The sequence below is a fragment of the Stegodyphus dumicola genome, chromosome 2 (genome assembly GCF_044657685.1).
Source record: "Stegodyphus dumicola isolate Sdum_Otavi_A_Nest chromosome 2, ASM4465768v1".
Taxonomy (NCBI): Eukaryota; Metazoa; Arthropoda; class Arachnida; order Araneae; family Eresidae; genus Stegodyphus; species Stegodyphus dumicola.
In genome coordinates, this window is record NC_140769.1 from 131692388 (window position 1) to 131711793 (window position 19406).

A 19406-nucleotide genomic window follows, 5' to 3' on the forward strand; every position below is an offset into this window, starting at 1 on the left:
TTCTCATATAGTTTTATGGTCTTAAAAGTTTCTAACATCATATTTAGTTTTAAATCCCGATTACCTTTAAGTGTGTTGATAATTTTCATTTCTAATTTTACAACCACGTTCAGTGTTTCATCCACACATACCAAAATATTTCTTACATTTTCTGATATTTAGTCTATGTCATATTTCAGTACTTCAAATGAATTTACACTGCTCACACTATTATTTTTTCATATTTTAGAGACACTAACTATACTAATTTTACTATTTTTCCTGCACTAATTGCATCTATGTCAGCACTCATGATAAACTAGCAATTGTTTTTCATCACATGCATAAAGAAATTCTTAAAACCAACTTTTTCAATATCGTACTCAAATTACTGCTTTCCAGATAGGAATTACCAGTATTCTTTGGTTTTACTCTGTTACATCTTTTTAAATTTTAACATCTTACTTTTAATTCTAACATACATCTTTTAAACAGTTTTTTCTTTTAATGATAGCCTTACCTTATTTGTTCAAATTAATTCTTTCATTCACCTTCTTTACTACATTTCAGTACCTTCATAATTCACTATGCAAACGCAATGTCTTTCACTGACATTCTGTTTAATAATACCACAAGTTTCCTTAATTGACAAAAAGCGAATTATTTCTCATTTCAAAATAGAACTACTATATTTTTGCACAAACATTTCCTTTATCCATTCAAGCCACCCCTTAACCTGTAACTGACGTAGCGATAGGAAAGGAGATTCTTATCATATGCTCTTTCGACATTTGAGGTTTCTAGAACTTCTTTGACAGGTATATCAATACCATCAGAAAATATACTTAACACTTTTACCCAGTTTAAAGGCAACATACTGTTATAAGAATGGTTTTAGTTAAATTTATAACACAAATAAACGCATTTTGTGCTAAATAGGCATAAACATTTAGATTCAGAATATTTCTTTTTAATCCGATGTAAGACTTGAATTTCATTCATGATACGGATTGTCTCTTGATTTTCTTTTTGTTTACCTTACACTAATAGAAAATTTTTATTTTACAAGTTCAGCTTTTAATGAAATAGAAATAAAAACTACGATACACCTGCTGTTTTTAAGAAAAGGAACTTTGATATATTTCTGGAAATGTAAATGCTTTTAGAGTTTTCTTTCAATAACGTTGATTTTCATTACTTTACTAACTTCAATAATTCTCTTATTAGCTAATATGAATGAAAGAAGATTGTCAAAAATGTGACACAGTATAATTCTTACGAACATATGTACCTTTACCAGCATACAGATATTACCGATTGAAATGAAGAAAGATACAGATATTTTACTCCAATCTACACTAAATTAAAAAAAAAATATTTAAACTTTCATACATTCCAAAGAATAAACGAAAACTCAATAGATATTGTCATGTTTGTATATATGAGATAAAAGTTTTATGAATGGTATTTAAAGTAATGCTTAGAACTTCATAAAAGCGAACATTCACTATGTTAATACACATATCATCAGTTATTTACATTAATCAATGTAATATTAATCATTACATGTACTATATGCATATATATTTAAAGTTTAATTGTCTTACAATTGAATAATTAACTATTGAGAGAAAGAGGTTCATATCTTACAATATTTAATTCACATGGAACAAATTTTTCCATCAACCACATTGAACCAAGTTTATTAAATTCGCCAAAGCTCTTTTATTTCTGCATTTTCACACTCACGACACATTTTAAATGTAACTGTTGATTACCATTTCAAACACCGATATCATAACTCAGTGTTAACTACATCATAACTCATTTTTTCCCTACTAACTACAATTTTATATATTCAAGAAGTACATCTAAGACATGATCATTTTCTATGTTCTAGCAAATCGATTCAATTGCGAACATACTATTAAGACTTGCGATTTTAGAAGACTTGCATGTATTAACGATGTCAACGTTTCTTCGTTTTTATAAGATTCACATCAAATCATGTCGCATTCGAATGTGGTGTAAGAGATCACTTTTTCTTTTAAACACTTGTAAACAATGGATGCAATTTATAAGAAGAGAAGTATCATGCTGTTTCAAAACATCATCATCAGCATATTTCTGTTTCTTTTGACACCGGCAAAATTAAAAAAAAAAAAAGGTTCGTGAGATTTTCTTCAAATTCTGTTTTACTTGAAAAAATGTCCGAACATTCAATACGATGTAAAGATTCATATTGTTTTAAATTCTTATGCTCACTAAATATTTTTTATTACGATTTACTCTTAAAAGTAACTTTATAAGTTTTCATATCCTTTTTACATGAAAAGAACTTGTGATTATTCACTACAAAATTCTAAGACGAGAAGCTTCGCGACTTTTCAAACTACAAACTTAAATTTCTTAGGACATACACTACATCTGATGTTTCTTTCATGAGATTTCAAATATCTCTTCAGATTACTCGTATTCAAGAAACCTTACAAATATATCAAATAAGTTCAGCGAATAATCGCTTCATAAACTCTTAAATTTTCAACACGAGTGAATCACTTGAAGCATATACTGCACTGTAAACATACAATACTTAAAAAAATTGTTATAAAAAATAAAAATACATTCATTTCACCAAGAAGCTTTTCTATTTAAATACATTTATTTATTTCCAAAGAACAAGTTTCTGTATTATACATAAAATATACTTAGGATTTTCTTTCATTAGTTAATATCAAATTAACAACAATATCCATTTACTGATATTTGATATACATGTTTGCTTTAAAATTAAAACTAAAATTTCAATATATTTCTATTAAAAAAAACATAAGTAAAAAAATACTCATAACATCAACCAAAGACAGAAATTTAAATAGAATAGCTGTACTAATTCAGAAGTCAAAAAACAAAAATCAGCGTTAATTTACAAAATTTTCACAGGACTAGTTTCGATGGTTTTACCGAACCATCATCTTCAGCTGCAAAACCGCAAATGAACAAGATAGGAAATAATGTTTAGATAAGATAAGAAAGCCTGGAGAAGAATAAGCAAGTGGGGCCATCTGTTGGCGAAACCAGAACTAAAACATAATTTCTCTAAAAGCCGAAGGCAAATTTGGATTGGAATTAGGATCGTTAACTAGAACAGAAAGATTTTTATGAATGTGAAATGCCTCTAGAAAATCCAGTTCTCCAATGGAAGATGCTTTTTGAATAATTTTGGCAGCAGAAAAATTGAAAGTGTGATTTTCGGACCAACAATGTTGAGCAACAGAAGACTTCTGTGTTTCCTTTTTTCTAACATATGCCTCATGTTCTTTGATGCGAAATTTTAAGGCTCTCTTAGTTTGGCCAATGTAAATTAAACCGCACTGGCAAGGAATCCTATAAATACCCCAGGAATTCATATCCGGAATGGGGTCCTTGAGTATAGAAGTTGGAATTTTATTGATGGGAGAGTAAACAACCCGAAAGTTAAATTTCTGCAAAATATGTGCAACTTTATAGCTAATTGATGGAAAGAAGGGAATGACAACAGAATTTTTATAATCTCCTAAAATAAGAATGTGGCTTTTAGTGTGTTGAGATGAGAATTTTTTAACTGCTTGATTAATAATGTTGGGTGAAAAGCCCCTGTCAATAGCTATTGCTTTTAAATAATTTAGTTCTTCATCAAGGGCTAGTTTGGAGGAGCAAACTTGAAGAGCACGGAAAACATAGGAATTGTTTACCGTAAACCTTCATCGGTTTGCCTTCCACCACACTTTAAATCATGTCATCCGACTAAACAAAAGTTAGCTTCATTTTATTCCTATGTTTTCCGTGCTCTTCAAGTTTGCTCCTCCAAACTAGCCCTTGATGAAGAACTAAATTATTTAAAAGCAATAGCTATTGACAGGGGCTTTTCACCCAACATTATTAATCAAGCAGTTAAAAAATTCTCATCTCAACACACTAAAAGCCACACTCTTATTTTAGGAGATTATAAAAATTCTGTTGTCATTCCCTTCTTTCCATCAATTAGCTATAAAGTTGCACATATTTTGCAGAAATTTAACTTTCTGGTTGTTTACTCTCCCATCAATAAAATTCCAACTTCTATACTCAAGGACCCCATTCCGGATATGAATTCCTGGGGTATTTATAGGATTCCTTGCCAGTGCGGTTTAATTTACATTGGCCAAACTAAGAGAGCCTTAAAATTTCGCATCAAAGAACATGAGGCATATGTTAGAAAAAAGGAAACACAGAAGTCTTCTGTTGCTCAACATTGTTGGTCCGAAAATCACACTTTCAATTTTTCTGCTGCCAAAATTATTCAAAAAGCATCTTCCATTGGAGAACTGGATTTTCTAGAGGCATTTCACATTCATAAAAATCTTTCTGTTCTAGTTAACGATCCTAATTCCAATCCAAATTTGCCTTCGGCTTTTAGAGAAATTATGTTTTAGTTCTGGTTTCGCCAACAGATGGCGCCACTTGCTTATTCTTCTCCATTCTTTCTTATCTTATCTAAACATTATTTCCTATCTTGTTCATTTGCGGTTTTGCATCTGAAGATGATGGTTCGGTAAAACCATCGAAACTAGTCCTGTGAAAATTTTGTAAATTAACGCTGATTTTTGTTGTTTGACTTCTGAATTAGTGTTTATTCGGCGTGTTATTGTGTCTTAGTTGTTATTGTCGGCGTGTTATAGCTGTACTTATATTAGTGCATTTTTATAATCTTCATAACATTTCGATTCAAAAAACCTATTACAAAATAAATGAAACATTTTTTTCTGCCTTAAAGAATCTCTTATATTTTTAAAATTAATACATAAAAATATAACTTCCCCAATATATTTAATTCTATCCTCAACACTTATTATAATGCAATCATGTCTTGTTTGTGAAGGATGATTTACAATACAACCTTCGCATTTAAATAGTTTTTTAATCACTGAATTTAATTCAGTTTTGATAGAGTTTATGAGTTCTTTAAAAAGTTCATCATCATCACTTACCATATCCGAACAATTGTTTTTACATTTGATTTGCAACGGTAAAATAATTTCAAAAATACTTTTATATAAAGTATTAGATACATCAGGAATAATTTCTTTCAATTTTTTTAAAATATCACAGTTTACTTTTAGGTATGTAGGTTTTAGTTTAAAAGAATTTTCATCTTGTTTAAAAACTTGTTGAAAAATACACTCACCTTCTTTGTTGAAAACTACCAACTCATTATTGCAAATGATGCTGGTAGTCGTATAGACAAGATTAAATTCATATATTTTTTAGGAAAATTCTTGCCATGTTGCAGGAGTTATAACAACACCGCGTGTAGTAGGGTATAATATTTTATTTTGTTCCACACATTCACGTAGATGAATGTTCATTCTGTTTTCAAACTGATTTCTGGACACAAAATATCCCCAACCAAGAGTCCACTGTGCAATCAACTTCGAACTTTCTTTTTTCTGTTCTCGATTATTCGGCATGAAGATATTTTCAGGAACAGACTTCATATAGTGGGCAAACCAGTCATCCTCTGGAAGTTCATCCTCATTATCTTCCAAGCGTCGTTTTTTTAATTTTCGAAATTTTTATGTTTCGGAATGTGATACTAATTCTAGGATCTTTAACGTCAGGTTGAGAGGGTATTCCGTGCATCCAAAATTGATTCGTTGGGGGTTTCATTACAAGGAGAGTTCCATGAATTAAGTCCACGCTTCGAGATGTGAAATTTCGCCTGGTAAATACCATTTGACGTTTTGCACCTAAACTGATGATAGGTATATCACTTTCAGGTTCGAGACAAGTTTCATTGTCTTTATGCGTTGAAATTTTCGCCACTCCGTCAGGATAATAGTTCAATAAAGCAAAATTATATTTTTTGCCAGTTATCGTTTCAACATAATCTTTTACATTTAGAAGTGTGTGTGTATTTAATTATGGCAAAGCACACGAGGGCTATCTGCCTAAGGGGAGGGATGCCTTTCGTGGAGGACTTTCTAAGGGAAACTGGCTCGTATACACGTTACACATGGGGAAAACCACGAAAACGCCCATGCAGCCAGCCCGTTCGCGGGATTCGAACCGCGGACCGAACTACCAGTGTTCAGCGACTTTACCGCTCGGCCGCTGGTGGGCCTTACATTTAGAAGAGTTTGAGTCCATGGTTCTGCACAAATGCTTGTTCCAGAGAATTCGTAACTAAGTCCTTCATCACCAAAACCGAGTACTTTTCTTCGTGGAACATACTGAGTCCCATTAATTTCAAAACTAATATTTTTAAAATCATAATTTGATAGTTCATCTAGCAAAATATCAGCTTCATTTCGTGAATACAATTCTTCGTATAATTCCACATTTAACTCTGTATCACATATATTCCTCATATTCGCTTCTGAATCTAACGACAATTCTGAATGATATAGAAATACGTAGCATTCTTAAATAGCAAAAATTATTTAAAACATACATTAACGAAATGATTTCATCAACACTTATCGTAATACATTCTTGTCATGTCTTGTTTGTGAAGCCAGTCTTTCCGGCGTCATATGTGTAAAAATAATCATGATAGGATAGTGGGAAAGAGTTATAGTGTCCTAATGTTGTTATTCTGAACCTCGATATTACATATATGCATAAGGAGAATCTTAAAAGCATCATCCACTTATCATGATAGAGTAATGGAAAATTTCTAAAACTCTGATAATCATACGCGAAAGAATGTATTATCTTAAGGTTGTTGTTGCTATTCCAAGTTTGACAATACATACAGAAGTGAAGGAAGACCCTTGATAAGTGCTGCACGTTATCATGATAACGTGAAGTCTTTGGATGCACGGAATACCCTCTCAACCTGACGTTAAAGATCCTAGAATTAGTATCACATTCCGAAACATAAAAATTTCGAAAATTAAAAAAACGACGCTTGGAAGATAATGAGGATGAACTTCCAGAGGATGACTGGTTTGCCCACTTTATGAAGTCTGTTCCTGAAAATATCTTCATGCCGAATAATCGAGAACAGAAAAAAGAAAGTTCGAAGTTGATTGCACAGTGGACTCTTGGTTGGGGATATTTTGTGTCCATAAATCAGTTTGAAAACAGAATGAACATTCATCTACGTGAATGTGTGAAACAAAATAAAATATTATACCCTACTACACGCGGTGTTGTTATAACTCCTGCAACATGGCAAGAATTTTCCTAAAAAATATATGAATTTAATCTTGTCTATACGACTGCCAGCATCATTTGCAATAATGAGTTGGTAGTTTTCAACAAAGAAGGTGAGTGTATTTTTCAACAAGTTTTTAAACAAGATGAAAATTCTTTTAAACTAAAACCTACATACCTAAAAGTAAACTGTGATATTTTAAAAAAATTGAAAGAAATTATTCCTGATGTATCTAATACTTAATATAAAAGTATTTTTGAAATTATTTTACCGTTGCAAATCAAATGTAAAAACAATTGTTCGGATATGGTAAGTGATGATGATGAACTTTTTAAAGAACTCATAAACTCTATCAAAACTGAATTAAATTCAGTGATTAAAAAACTATTTAAATGCGAAGGTTGTATTGTAAATCATCCTTCACAAACAAGACATGATTGCATTATAATAAGTGTTGAGGATAGAATTAAATATATTGGGGAAGTTATATTTTTATGTATTAATTTTAAAAATATAAGAGATTCTTTAAGGCAGAAAAAAATGTTTCATTTATTTTGTAATAGGTTTTTTGAATCGAAATGTTATGAAGATTATAAAAATGCACTAATATAAGTACAGCTATTCTATTTAAATTTCTGTCTTTGGTTGATGTTATGAGTATTTTTTTACTTATGTTTTTTTTAATAGAAATATATTGAAATTTTAGTTTTAATTTTAAAGCAAACATGTATATCAAATATCAGTAAATGGATATTGTTGTTAATTTGATATTAACTAATGAAAGAAAATCCTAAGTATATTTTATGTATAATACAGAAACTTGTTCTTTGGAAATAAATAAATGTATTTAAATAGAAAAGCTTCTTGGTGAAATGAATGTATTTTTATTTTTTATAACAATTTTTTTAAGTATTGTATGTTTACAGTGCAGTATATGCTTCAAGTGATTCACTCGTGTTGAAAATTTAAGAGTTTATGAAGCGATTATTCGCTGAACTTATTTGATATATTTGTAAGGTTTCTTGAATACGAGTAATCTGAAGAGATATTTGAAATCTCATGAAAGAAACATCAGATGTAGTGTATGTCCTAAGAAATTTAAGTTTGTAGTTTGAAAAGTCGCGAAGCTTCTCGTCTTAGAATTTTGTAGTGAATAATCACAAGTTCTTTTCATGTAAAAAGGATATGAAAACTTATAAAGTTACTTTTAAGAGTAAATCGTAATAAAAAATATTTAGTGAGCATAAGAATTTAAAACAATATGAATCTTTACATCGTATTGAATGTTCGGACATTTTTTCAAGTAAAACAGAATTTGAAGAAAATCTCACGAACCTTTTTTTTTTTTAATTTTGCCGGTGTCAAAAGAAACAGAAATATGCTGATGATGATGTTTTGAAACAGCATGATACTTCTCTTCTTATAAATTGCATCCATTGTTTACAAGTGTTTAAAAGAAAAAGTGATCTCTTACACCACATTCGAATGCGACATGATTTGATGTGAATCTTATAAAAACGAAGAAACGTTGACATCGTTAATACATGCAAGTCTTCTAAAATCGCAAGTCTTAATAGTATGTTCGCAATTGAATCGATTTGCTAGAACATAGAAAATGATCATGTCTTAGATGTACTTCTTGAATATATAAAATTGTAGTTAGTAGGGAAAAAATGAGTTATGATGTAGTTAACACTGAGTTATGATATCGGTGTTTGAAATGGTAATCAACAGTTACATTTAAAATGTGTCGTGAGTGTGAAAATGCAGAAATAAAAGAGCTTTGGCGAATTTAATAAACTTGGTTCAATGTGCTTGATGGAAAAATTTGTTCCATGTGAATTAAATATTGTAAGATATGAACCTCTTTCTCTCAATAGTTAATTATTCAATTGTAAGACAATTAAACTTTAAATATATATGCATATAGTACATGTAATGATTAATATTACATTGATTAATGTAAATAACTGATGATATGTGTATTAACATAGTGAATGTTCGCTTTTATGAAGTTCTAAGCATTACTTTAAATACCATTCATAAAACTTTTATCTCATATATACAAACATGACAATATCTATTGAGTTTTCGTTTATTCTTTGGAATGTATGAAAGTTTAAATATTTTTTTTTTAATTTAGTGTAGATTGGAGTAAAATATCTGTATCTTTCTTCATTTCAATCGGTAATATCTGTATGCTGGTAAAGGTACATATGTTCGTAAGAATTATACTGTGTCACATTTTTGACAATCTTCTTTCATTCATATTAGCTAATAAGAGAATTATTGAAGTTAGTAAAGTAATGAAAATCAACGTTATTGAAAGAAAACTCTAAAAGCATTTACATTTCCAGAAATATATCAAAGTTCCTTTTCTTAAAAACAGCAGGTGTATCGTAGTTTTTATTTCTATTTCATTAAAAGCTGAACTTGTAAAATAAAAATTTTCTATTAGTGTAAGGTAAACAAAAAGAAAATCAAGAGACAATCCGTATCATGAATGAAATTCAAGTCTTACATCGGATTAAAAAGAAATATTCTGAATCTAAATGTTTATGCCTATTTAGCACAAAATGCGTTTATTTGTGTTATAAATTTAACTAAAACCATTCTTATAACAGTATGTTGCCTTTAAACTGGGTAAAAGTGTTAAGTATATTTTCTGATGGTATTGATATACCTGTCAAAGAAGTTCTAGAAACCTCAAATGTCGAAAGAGCATATGATAAGAATCTCCTTTCCTATCGCTACGTCAGTTACAGGTTAAGGGGTGGCTTGAATGGATAAAGGAAATGTTTGTGCAAAAATATAGTAGTTCTATTTTGAAATGAGAAATAATTCGCTTTTTGTCAATTAAGGAAACTTGTGGTATTATTAAACAGAATGTCAGTGAAAGACATTGCGTTTGCATAGTGAATTATGAAGGTACTGAAATGTAGTAAAGAAGGTGAATGAAAGAATTAATTTGAACAAATAAGGTAAGGCTATCATTAAAAGAAAAAACTGTTTAAAAGATGTATGTTAGAATTAAAAGTAAGATGTTAAAATTTAAAAAGATGTAACAGAGTAAAACCAAAGAATACTGGTAATTCCTATCTGGAAAGCAGTAATTTGAGTACGATATTGAAAAAGTTGGTTTTAAGAATTTCTTTATGCATGTGATGAAAAACAATTGCTAGTTTATCATGAGTGCTGACATAGATGCAATTAGTGCAGGAAAAATAGTAAAATTAGTATAGTTAGTGTCTCTAAAATATGAAAAAATAATAGTGTGAGCAGTGTAAATTCATTTGAAGTACTGAAATATGACATAGACTAAATATCAGAAAATGTAAGAAATATTTTGGTATGTGTGGATGAAACACTGAACGTGGTTGTAAAATTAGAAATGAAAATTATCAACACACTTAAAGGTAATCGGGATTTAAAACTAAATATGATGTTAGAAACTTTTAAGACCATAAAACTATATGAGAAAGAAATACATTTAGATATAAATGGTATTAAACTGTAAAGTTGTGAATGGAAATTTCTGAGTAAAACCTGTAGATGATCTATTATGATCGAGGAATAAAACAAGTATTATAAAAATTGTAAGGAAATATTTGAATATGGAGTAAATGAAGACAATCCATATCGTTAAAATGAATAAAAAGGGATAAAATGTTGGAATTACGAGTGATGAGACAGAAATAAAAACATTATAATAAATAAGTTAAACTAGAATTAAGAAATATAAACACAGAAGGGAAATCAAGAACGTAAGAAAAGCAATTAACAGTTATAGACTTAAGTTTTTAAAAAAAAATATTCGGTAATGTAAGGAAGATATTGTTAAACATGTAAAAGAAATTAGAAATTCTGTAGAAAATTGAGTAAAAGAACTAAGATCACGAAAAATAAACGTTTCTTTTTAAATAGAATTTCAAACCACTAAGTTAAAGTGTGTATAGAATACTAGAATGGTTTAAAAAAAGTAAATGAAGTTAAAATTCAGAAAATATTGAACATTATAACGTTAAAAAAAGTGTGAAATTGCATCTAAAATTAAGTAATGTAACAAATAAACAGCATGTGCGGGAACGTTTGTGAAATATAACATATAAGTTAAAAATCAGGGTATGCTGAAATTTATGAAAGGTATGAAAAAAAAATAGTATGTGGAAATTAAATAAAATATTACAAATTAGAAACGTTAAGTATTAAAAAAAATATGACAGTAAATGAATATGTTATTATGAATAGAAAACCTGAGAAATAAGTTAAAGTTTCATGGAAAACTAGAAAGGATAAAAGTATCAGAATAAAACTGAGTAATAAAAACAAATTATCTTGTAGTTACATTTTCATAACATGATGAACTATCATTAAAGGAAAGTCTTTTTTATATTTGTTTCTTTTACATTGTTTTCAGAGTCGCGCATTGAATAATTTTAACACCAGACTTAAAAAATATATATCTAAAACATATAGTTCACTTTTTCGTCAAGAGAGGGCAGCATCGCCATTTCATCAAAATTAAGATGCAGAAAATATTTCCTGTTGCCAATATAAAAAAACTAACTTTAAATGAAAAGCAGGAGGTCTACAACTCAACCAGCAATCTACCAACACCTCAACTCTACTCGTGACCACGCCTCCTAGTGTGATGACGTTGCCTTTGGCCCCGCCCTCTGTGTGACGTCATTGACCACGCCCCCTGACCCTCTGACCCTCCTGATGCAGAACGCCCATTTTTATACTACTGTCAGGCTTTGCCATAATTAAATTAAGAGAACAAAAATAAATATATGAGTAAAAATGTTTATCTAATTAATTATTAAAAAGCCTTTAGGCCTATGCAAATCGAAATTATTCGTATTATCTATTATTATTATTATCGAAATTATTATTAAAAATTATACTGACGTGATGGGCAAGTCCGTTCTTCCTAAAGGGAGGAATTTATAAACGAAACTTACTCGTATTCACGTTGAATATAGGAAACACCATAAAAACGTTCATGCAGGCAGCCCATTCGCGTGGAAAAGAATCCAGGTGGAACTACCAGTGTTTAACGGCTTTTACCGCTCGGCCGCTGGTGGCCCTCACAAGGCTTCAAGAGTATAATATAATTGCTTGTCGTATACAGAATGTTATTTGTGATGCAATGCTTATAAATCACAAATTGTACACGTTTTTGCAAGAACGTTACTCATATTTATAAATAAGCTGCATAATCATCACTGCTAGAAGTGGACATCTCAAATTACAAACTTAATATTAGCAAAATAACAGTTTCGTATATATAAGCACAGTTGATCAATACAGAACTTACCTAAAATAGATAAACTAACTACTACAAAATCGAAGACATTCCATGGCTCTTTGAAATAATGCCACCTGAAAGCAAAGATCTTGAGCACGCACTCCGTAGTGAAAATGGCAATGAAAAACACATTGAGTCTCTCTAATATGGTGTTCATCGTATCGTCGATTTGGTAGCGATCCATAGCCATCACTATCATGTTCAGGCCGATGAAGAGCATAATTGCCATATCAAACTTGGTATTTGTTGTCAGGTCAAACACGATAGCTTGAGGTTTAAACTGGAAAACAATTTAATACATTAGTTAAAGAATGAGTAGAAATCGAAATTTATGCATAATTAATTATTAGATAGCAGCCACTGCAAATTTACAGAGGCACATTTTTTTTTTAATTAGAGAGGACAATTTACACATTTTTCAGACGAATTTGCTATGCTCATAAAAAATCTGATGTGTACACCACATGACTTCCTTGTACAGAATATTAAATTATACGTAATTTTCCTGCATTTCATTTCAGCATATTGAATTAACAGTTAACGAATTTTGAAAGAAATCTGCTTCGTCGATAGCGCAGAAACCACAAGAGAATTAATGCACTCTTCAAAGGTGACTATATTTATTTACCATATCAACACTTCAACGCCAGGTTTACTTAACAGCGTTACATCTCATTCATTTCATAACTCAGAGTGCAGAAAAATTATATCACCTGAAGAATTATCGTAAGTTCTATTCAAATACATAATAAATCTAAAACGATGTATAAAAGAAATGAAACAAATAAAAAAGAAACAGTTTTTTCACAGACGATTCAGCGCCCCTTACCTAGTGCGCATGCGCTACTAATTAATTCAGTTCTCACTTCGCAAGGCAAAAATACATAAAATTTTCATTAAAAATTGAAAGATATAGAAAAACATAAAACACCAAGTACAGTTAAAACAGTTAAAAAAAAACAATATTTACGATTAAATTACAGTTTCTATGCAAAAACAAGCTAATAACTTAAATGATAATTCCTGAAAGAATTAAGCATAGTTTAATTCGCACTAATAAAAGAAGACGTTGTTTTGTTGTTGCGAAGCTTAGTTTCTCTAGATTGCCAAAATTCCACTCTTCTGTTAAGTTTCAAATGTAAACAAATAGGGTTACCATGCTTAGCAAAAATTAGGCTTAGCCGCACTTAAAGAATTTTAAAATTGTTGATAATTCCACAATTATTGCATGCAGGTTGACTAAAAGACATAAAAATCTTAACCGGAAGATAAGAACAACATAAATCAATCATTTTTCAAGCAAAAAATGCACAATTTACAAACATATAAGAGTAAAGAAACTGAGCTCACTGAGCCGAGTAACAGAGTGGATATATATATACATACATTTATATACTTTTGGTGCGGCCGATTGCAACCGAAATACGAGGTGCACATCTACATGTCACAGTAGTCCTATATGCAAAGTTTCATCGTTCTGAGGTTACTCGTTTTTGAGTTATGAGAGATACATACATACATGCATACTTATGTACAGACGCCAAGGAAAAAATATCTTCAGAATTCATTTTAAATGAGTTTTATAATTTTTTTGGGGAAAAGAGTCCTTTATTCTGTCCTTACGAACAGATGTCACCCAAAAACATCGTTAAATTGCATTCGATAGCAGTCAAAATGTATGTTTTCGTTGAAATACGATACTCGACATTTTTCGCGATTACAGTACTTCCTTTATACTTCGTAGAAGGAAGTAAAAATCGCCTGGTTTGAAAAAATTTTTTAATCTGCAACCATATTATTGAAAGTGTAAATTATTGCCTGCTGTTTGAAAATTTTGTTTTCATGCAAAATGGTGCTTTTAAAAAAGCAATAGACAGAAGGCTAGGTTTTTACTCTTTCCGAAGAAAATTATTCGTAAGTGTTAAAAAATACTGTAAAGCCATGAGTTTTCGGTATATAAAGCAACGATATATATTATTGTCAATAAGAAAGGAAAAAAAATATAGTTTGGCTTCAAGGACGAAAATCGTTCAAGATACATATCCAAGGACAAAACGGAATGTTTCGAATGTTGTAAAGGTAATGTTAAAAGACAATCCGTCAAGGAAAGGTTGCACAATCATTAAAATATTCAGTGTCAACTATAAACAAAGTGACTAATGCTGGTTTGAATCTTAACAATACGAAAAAGCGTTATGTGCATCGGCTTTCTGCACGACACATCGCCGAAAGCAGTATTTCTGCAGAATTCTCTAACAGAAAACAATTATTAGAACAAAAATGGAAAAACGTTGTCTCAATCGATGAATCTTGTATATATTCAAATGACCGCAATAAAAGGTATCCATTTATTATCATCAAAGAGAAGAAGAACATGGAACAAAGAATCTAAAAAAAGATTTTCAAAGGGATTTGTGATTGTTGTTTGTTTTTGATATAACGACAAATAAAAATTGAAGAAGTGCAAAAAACTGTTAAGGTTAATTCCACATATTGTCGGGAACATATTTTATGCCAATTTTCAGATATGAGATGCCTTCTCTTTACACACAGTGGGGTCAATCAGTAGAACTGCATCAAGACAAAGCAAGTAACGACACGTCAAAATCCACTGTTAATTTCCTGGAAAAATGGAACAAGAAACGTGCATCAAAGCCATATCTTCACTCCATATCCCTTGAATCATATCCCTACTAAATCTCTTGACATATCATCCACGGATTTTTGCGCTTTTGGACTTAAAATGCATTTGGATTTTTTAAAAGCGCATTGTCCAAACGTCCATCTACAACCCGCCTTGGACATTGGAAAGCGGTTCAAGAGGAATATCGTAAAATACCTCTTTCGATACTAAAAAAGGCTTTATTGTCTGTGAAATTACGGTGCAGAAAGATAATGAATAAGGGTTATTAAAGAGAACATTTATTAGGTTGTCCGGAAAATAATGTAGGTTTTTAACCTATATCTTTAACTCTTTCGCATCGAGAGAGGGCAAAATCTCTTTTCCCCAAACATCGAAAACGCCCGTTTCTAAGAATTTCTCCTGGAATACTTTTCCTTCCCCCATGACAAATTAAATACTACAGCGCTAACTAAAACCTACTAAAGTAAAGCGAGAACTTCTTTCACTCTGTGTGAGGTTCCCCCTTGGGACGGGATTGCAACTTCGGGCATCAAAAGATAAACACTGACAGTAAACAAAGAAAAGAGAAGGGACATTAACGTAATAGAACTACTTTTAGTAGCTTCAAAAGAATGATTGACATGCCATTTAACAACAACTAAAAGCAATGAGTAATACAGTAACGTGATGGGGGGAAAGCACTAGGTAGGAAATTATTCAGGCGTTTCGGGCGTCCAGCCGATATCCGAATGCTCGGGCGTTTGGGGCGACTTCGATGCGAAAGAGTTAAAGTATCATAACTCAACTCAAAAACAATTTTATTAATCGAAATGAGATATAAGTTTATTTATGCCGGTGGAATAAAATTCTGGAGTTCTGCACGGGATAAAGTTGTCAAAGGAGCTTTTGACCTCGTCTTGGTTTCTGAAGCAATTCTTCTGCAGAATGTTATCCAGATGTTTTAAAAAGTGGTAATCGGTCGGCGATGGGTCAGAGGAATATGGGGGAAGAGGGAGAGTCTCGTATCCCAATTCGTCCAATTTTTTCTGTAGGGTCAGTTGCACGACGTGCGGCCAAGCATCGCCATGGAGAAGAACTGGCCGCTTTCTGTTGATCAATGCTGAGCACATGGGCTGCAATTTTTGGTGCATTTCGTTGATTTGTTGACAGTACTTATCTGCATTAATCGTTTCGCCCAGATTTAGGAAACTGTAGTGAATGCGACCGGCCTCAGACCACCAAACAGGCACCATAATTTTCTTTTGGTGCAAATTTGGCTTTGGAAAGTGTTGTGGTGTCTGACCGTGGTCCAACCACCGAGATGAGTGTTGCCAGTTGTTGGAAAGAATCCACGTTTCATCACACGTAACAATTCGATCAAGTAAAAGGTGTCGTTTTGTTGAGGAGAAGAAGAACAGACGGCACTTCAGAACGGCGATTTTTTTTTATTTTCGCTCAATTCGTGAGGCACCCACTTATCTAGTTTCTTTGACATTTTTATACGATTCAAGAGATCAGAAATCGTTGTTTTGCTTAGGCGAAGTTCTCGAACAGTTATGCACGGGTTTGTTTCAACTAAAGTTTTCAAATCATCGTCATCAACAGCTGAAGAGCGTCCACGATGCTCTTGATCATCCAGGTGAAATTCTTCACGACGAAAAGTTTGGTATCACCGTTGAACTGTAGATTCATGAACACCTTTCTCACCCCATACTTTGCTGACATTTCGAGCCGTTTGTGCTGCGCTTTGGCCTACCTTGTTCTCATGAAAGTAAATTTGCAGAAAATCCCGTTTTGACATCTAAACAAAAACACCTAGTAACCATTTTTGAAAATAATTTTGGAACAAAATGATTACTTTAGAAATATAGAGCGAAAACAGAGCTTCAAAATGATATATAAATAAATGTAATTCAAAATATTTTTGTTCCTAAAAATGTACAGGAAAGATGAACAATTGCGAAAACCTGCATTATATTCCGGACAACCTGATAAAACACAAAAATTTTAGATAAAATATTTCTGTAAGTACAATGAAAATCGTCTACAAAATGTGCGAACAGCCTTAGTATTCTAATTCAATAACAACATTATCCTCATCTTTACGATTACTGAAGATAATGTGACTGATTACTAGCAAAGCCTGGCCTTTATCAATGGTTAAGACGAGCAAATAAAATAATGAATACTAATTTCATTTAAAATAATTCACGAATATACATAAAATATTTCTTAGCAATTAGAAATATATATAATAATAAAATAGACTACTTTAAGTTCGTTTTCAGTTCTTCTCCACGAAATAAGTCACGTGACTAATTTGGATTCCTGTTGTTTAGGAGTCATAAAAAAAACCCAACTCTGTACAAAAAAGAAAAGGACAGTTCTATATCTCGCTTCTTATTCGATCAATTGACAAAAGTAAACTTGCGTTTTCCATGCCTGAACTTAGGATATATATTAAATTATACATAGCATATTTCTAACATAAAGCATTTTGACTCAAAAATCAAACTTTTTATGAAATTACATACCGATTTTTTTTCATATTTCGAATCAGCGACTCAAATTATACCTAAATATTAAATTTTGTAAAATTTGGTGAGAAACTTACCGCGAAATTTCAAAATTTATCTTGGCGGCAATTTTTCAGTTAGCGCCAAAAAATAATTTACTCGGCGAAATTCTTAATTTATAGCAACCTTTATTTCTTTACTTTTCATTGGAGGGAAAAAAAGAAGGTGTATCGTTCATTCTTTGAAATAATTTTAATATAGTGCGCAAATAATATTTGGCTTTATTATCGGTTTTTAACAAATATCCCAAATTTCAAAACGCGCCAATATATAGGTCTGGTTTGGTTTATGTGATTACCGCAAAGCCTCGAGGGCTACCTGCCTAAGGGAACGAATGCCTTCGTGGACGACTTTCAAAGGAAAATTGGTTCGATTTTTAGGTGATGGAAAATACTTTGTATTTTATTTGGATTGAACATAAATTTCGAATTGTGAAGGAAAGAATCAAGTAAGTTTGACAAGAGATACTGATAAACATACACCAAACTGAATTAACATTCAGGAGCTAATTTTTTAAAAACTACTCCTGCGATTTTTACATGAGTTGGCACTTTGGCAAAATTTGAAGCCTAGAATCCAAACACGGGGAAAAAAAAAATGGTATGTGATTTCATAAAATGTCCAATATTGTGTGAGAATACCTATGTTAAAACGATGCTATATATCAGGGGTGGCCAAAGTGCGGCTTGCGAGCCTGATACGGCTCTCACAGACAATATGTGCGGCTCATGCATATAAAATATATGTATGAAATACGGTAAACTAAAACTATTCAATGTCCAAAAGGAAGTAATTAATTAGTTTAGAATCTTTTTACAAAGTTATCAGGGATTTCTTTCTACTTAAAATCTCCTCCATTACTTCTATAATGATGTAAATATGAACTTGTGGCTAGAAAATCTAGATGCGGCTCTCGAACATTCGTGAATTCAAACGTGCGCCTCTTACTGACATGAAGTTTGGCCAACCCTGCTAGATAGCATAATAAATGTGATTATATCCTAAGTCGCACTTCAAGACATGGAAAAAGCAAGTTAAATTTCATCAGTCGGCCCAGTAGAGTGGGGGGGTGGTGTAGAAGTATCCCATTTTTTTTAGTTGTTTCAAAACATATTTACAAACAATTTGTTGCAAGCAGAGTATTAAAAAAAGAGATAGAGAATTTAAGAAAGATAAATTAAACACTGTTGCCTCTTAAGAAAACAGTTATTTCATTTGCTTTTTATTTCAACTGTTTGTAATGTAAACGGTAAATTTATTTGGGGGTAAATTGATAACAAAGTTTCGAAGACAGCATTTTAAAAACTCTTCGCAAATTCAAAGGAAAAATTGCCTGTGAAAGAAACGATAAGCATAAACATTGCTTTTACAAACAAAATAATCTGAAAAAGAGGTGGCGCCATCTAGTTGAAAACTGATTAACTAACTAATTAAATTCGGCACATTCAACAGTACCCATATATCTTCTCTTCAAATTTAATAAGAAATATTTAATTAAAAAAAAAAAAAAACTAAATTGTGTCCTCGATTAAAGTATTAATTTTTTTTTTTCATTACGCGGTTTCACATGAGTAACTCAATTTTGTTTAGGTAATAATCAATTAAAATTTTCTTATTACCCTTGGTCTTGGTATAGCTTTCACTGGCTTCTTGTCTCCCATCTTCTTCATAGCATTGTAGTACTTCTTCTGATCTTCTGTCATAAACATTTCCAGAGATCCCCCTGCGTACATAGCG

The 19406-nt window shown here is 31.4% G+C and overlaps 1 protein-coding gene across 10 annotated transcripts in view; it reads right to left on the reverse strand.

The window, feature by feature from the left end:
* Positions 1 to 19406, reverse strand: part of LOC118184991 (sodium channel protein para-like) — a 610313-nt gene that overhangs the window by 12185 nt on the left and 578722 nt on the right. For 9 of the 10 annotated variants that reach the window (XM_085811116.1, XM_085811114.1, XM_085811112.1 and 6 more), the window contains 2 exons: positions 19289 to 19396; positions 12480 to 12750 (listed from right to left, as the gene is read on the reverse strand). In XM_085811116.1, the coding sequence (XP_085667242.1) occupies positions 12480 to 12750; positions 19289 to 19396 (379 nt within the window). The remainder of the gene's footprint in view (positions 1 to 12479; positions 12751 to 19288; positions 19397 to 19406) is intronic. The other variant, XM_085811111.1, reaches the window with a different exon arrangement.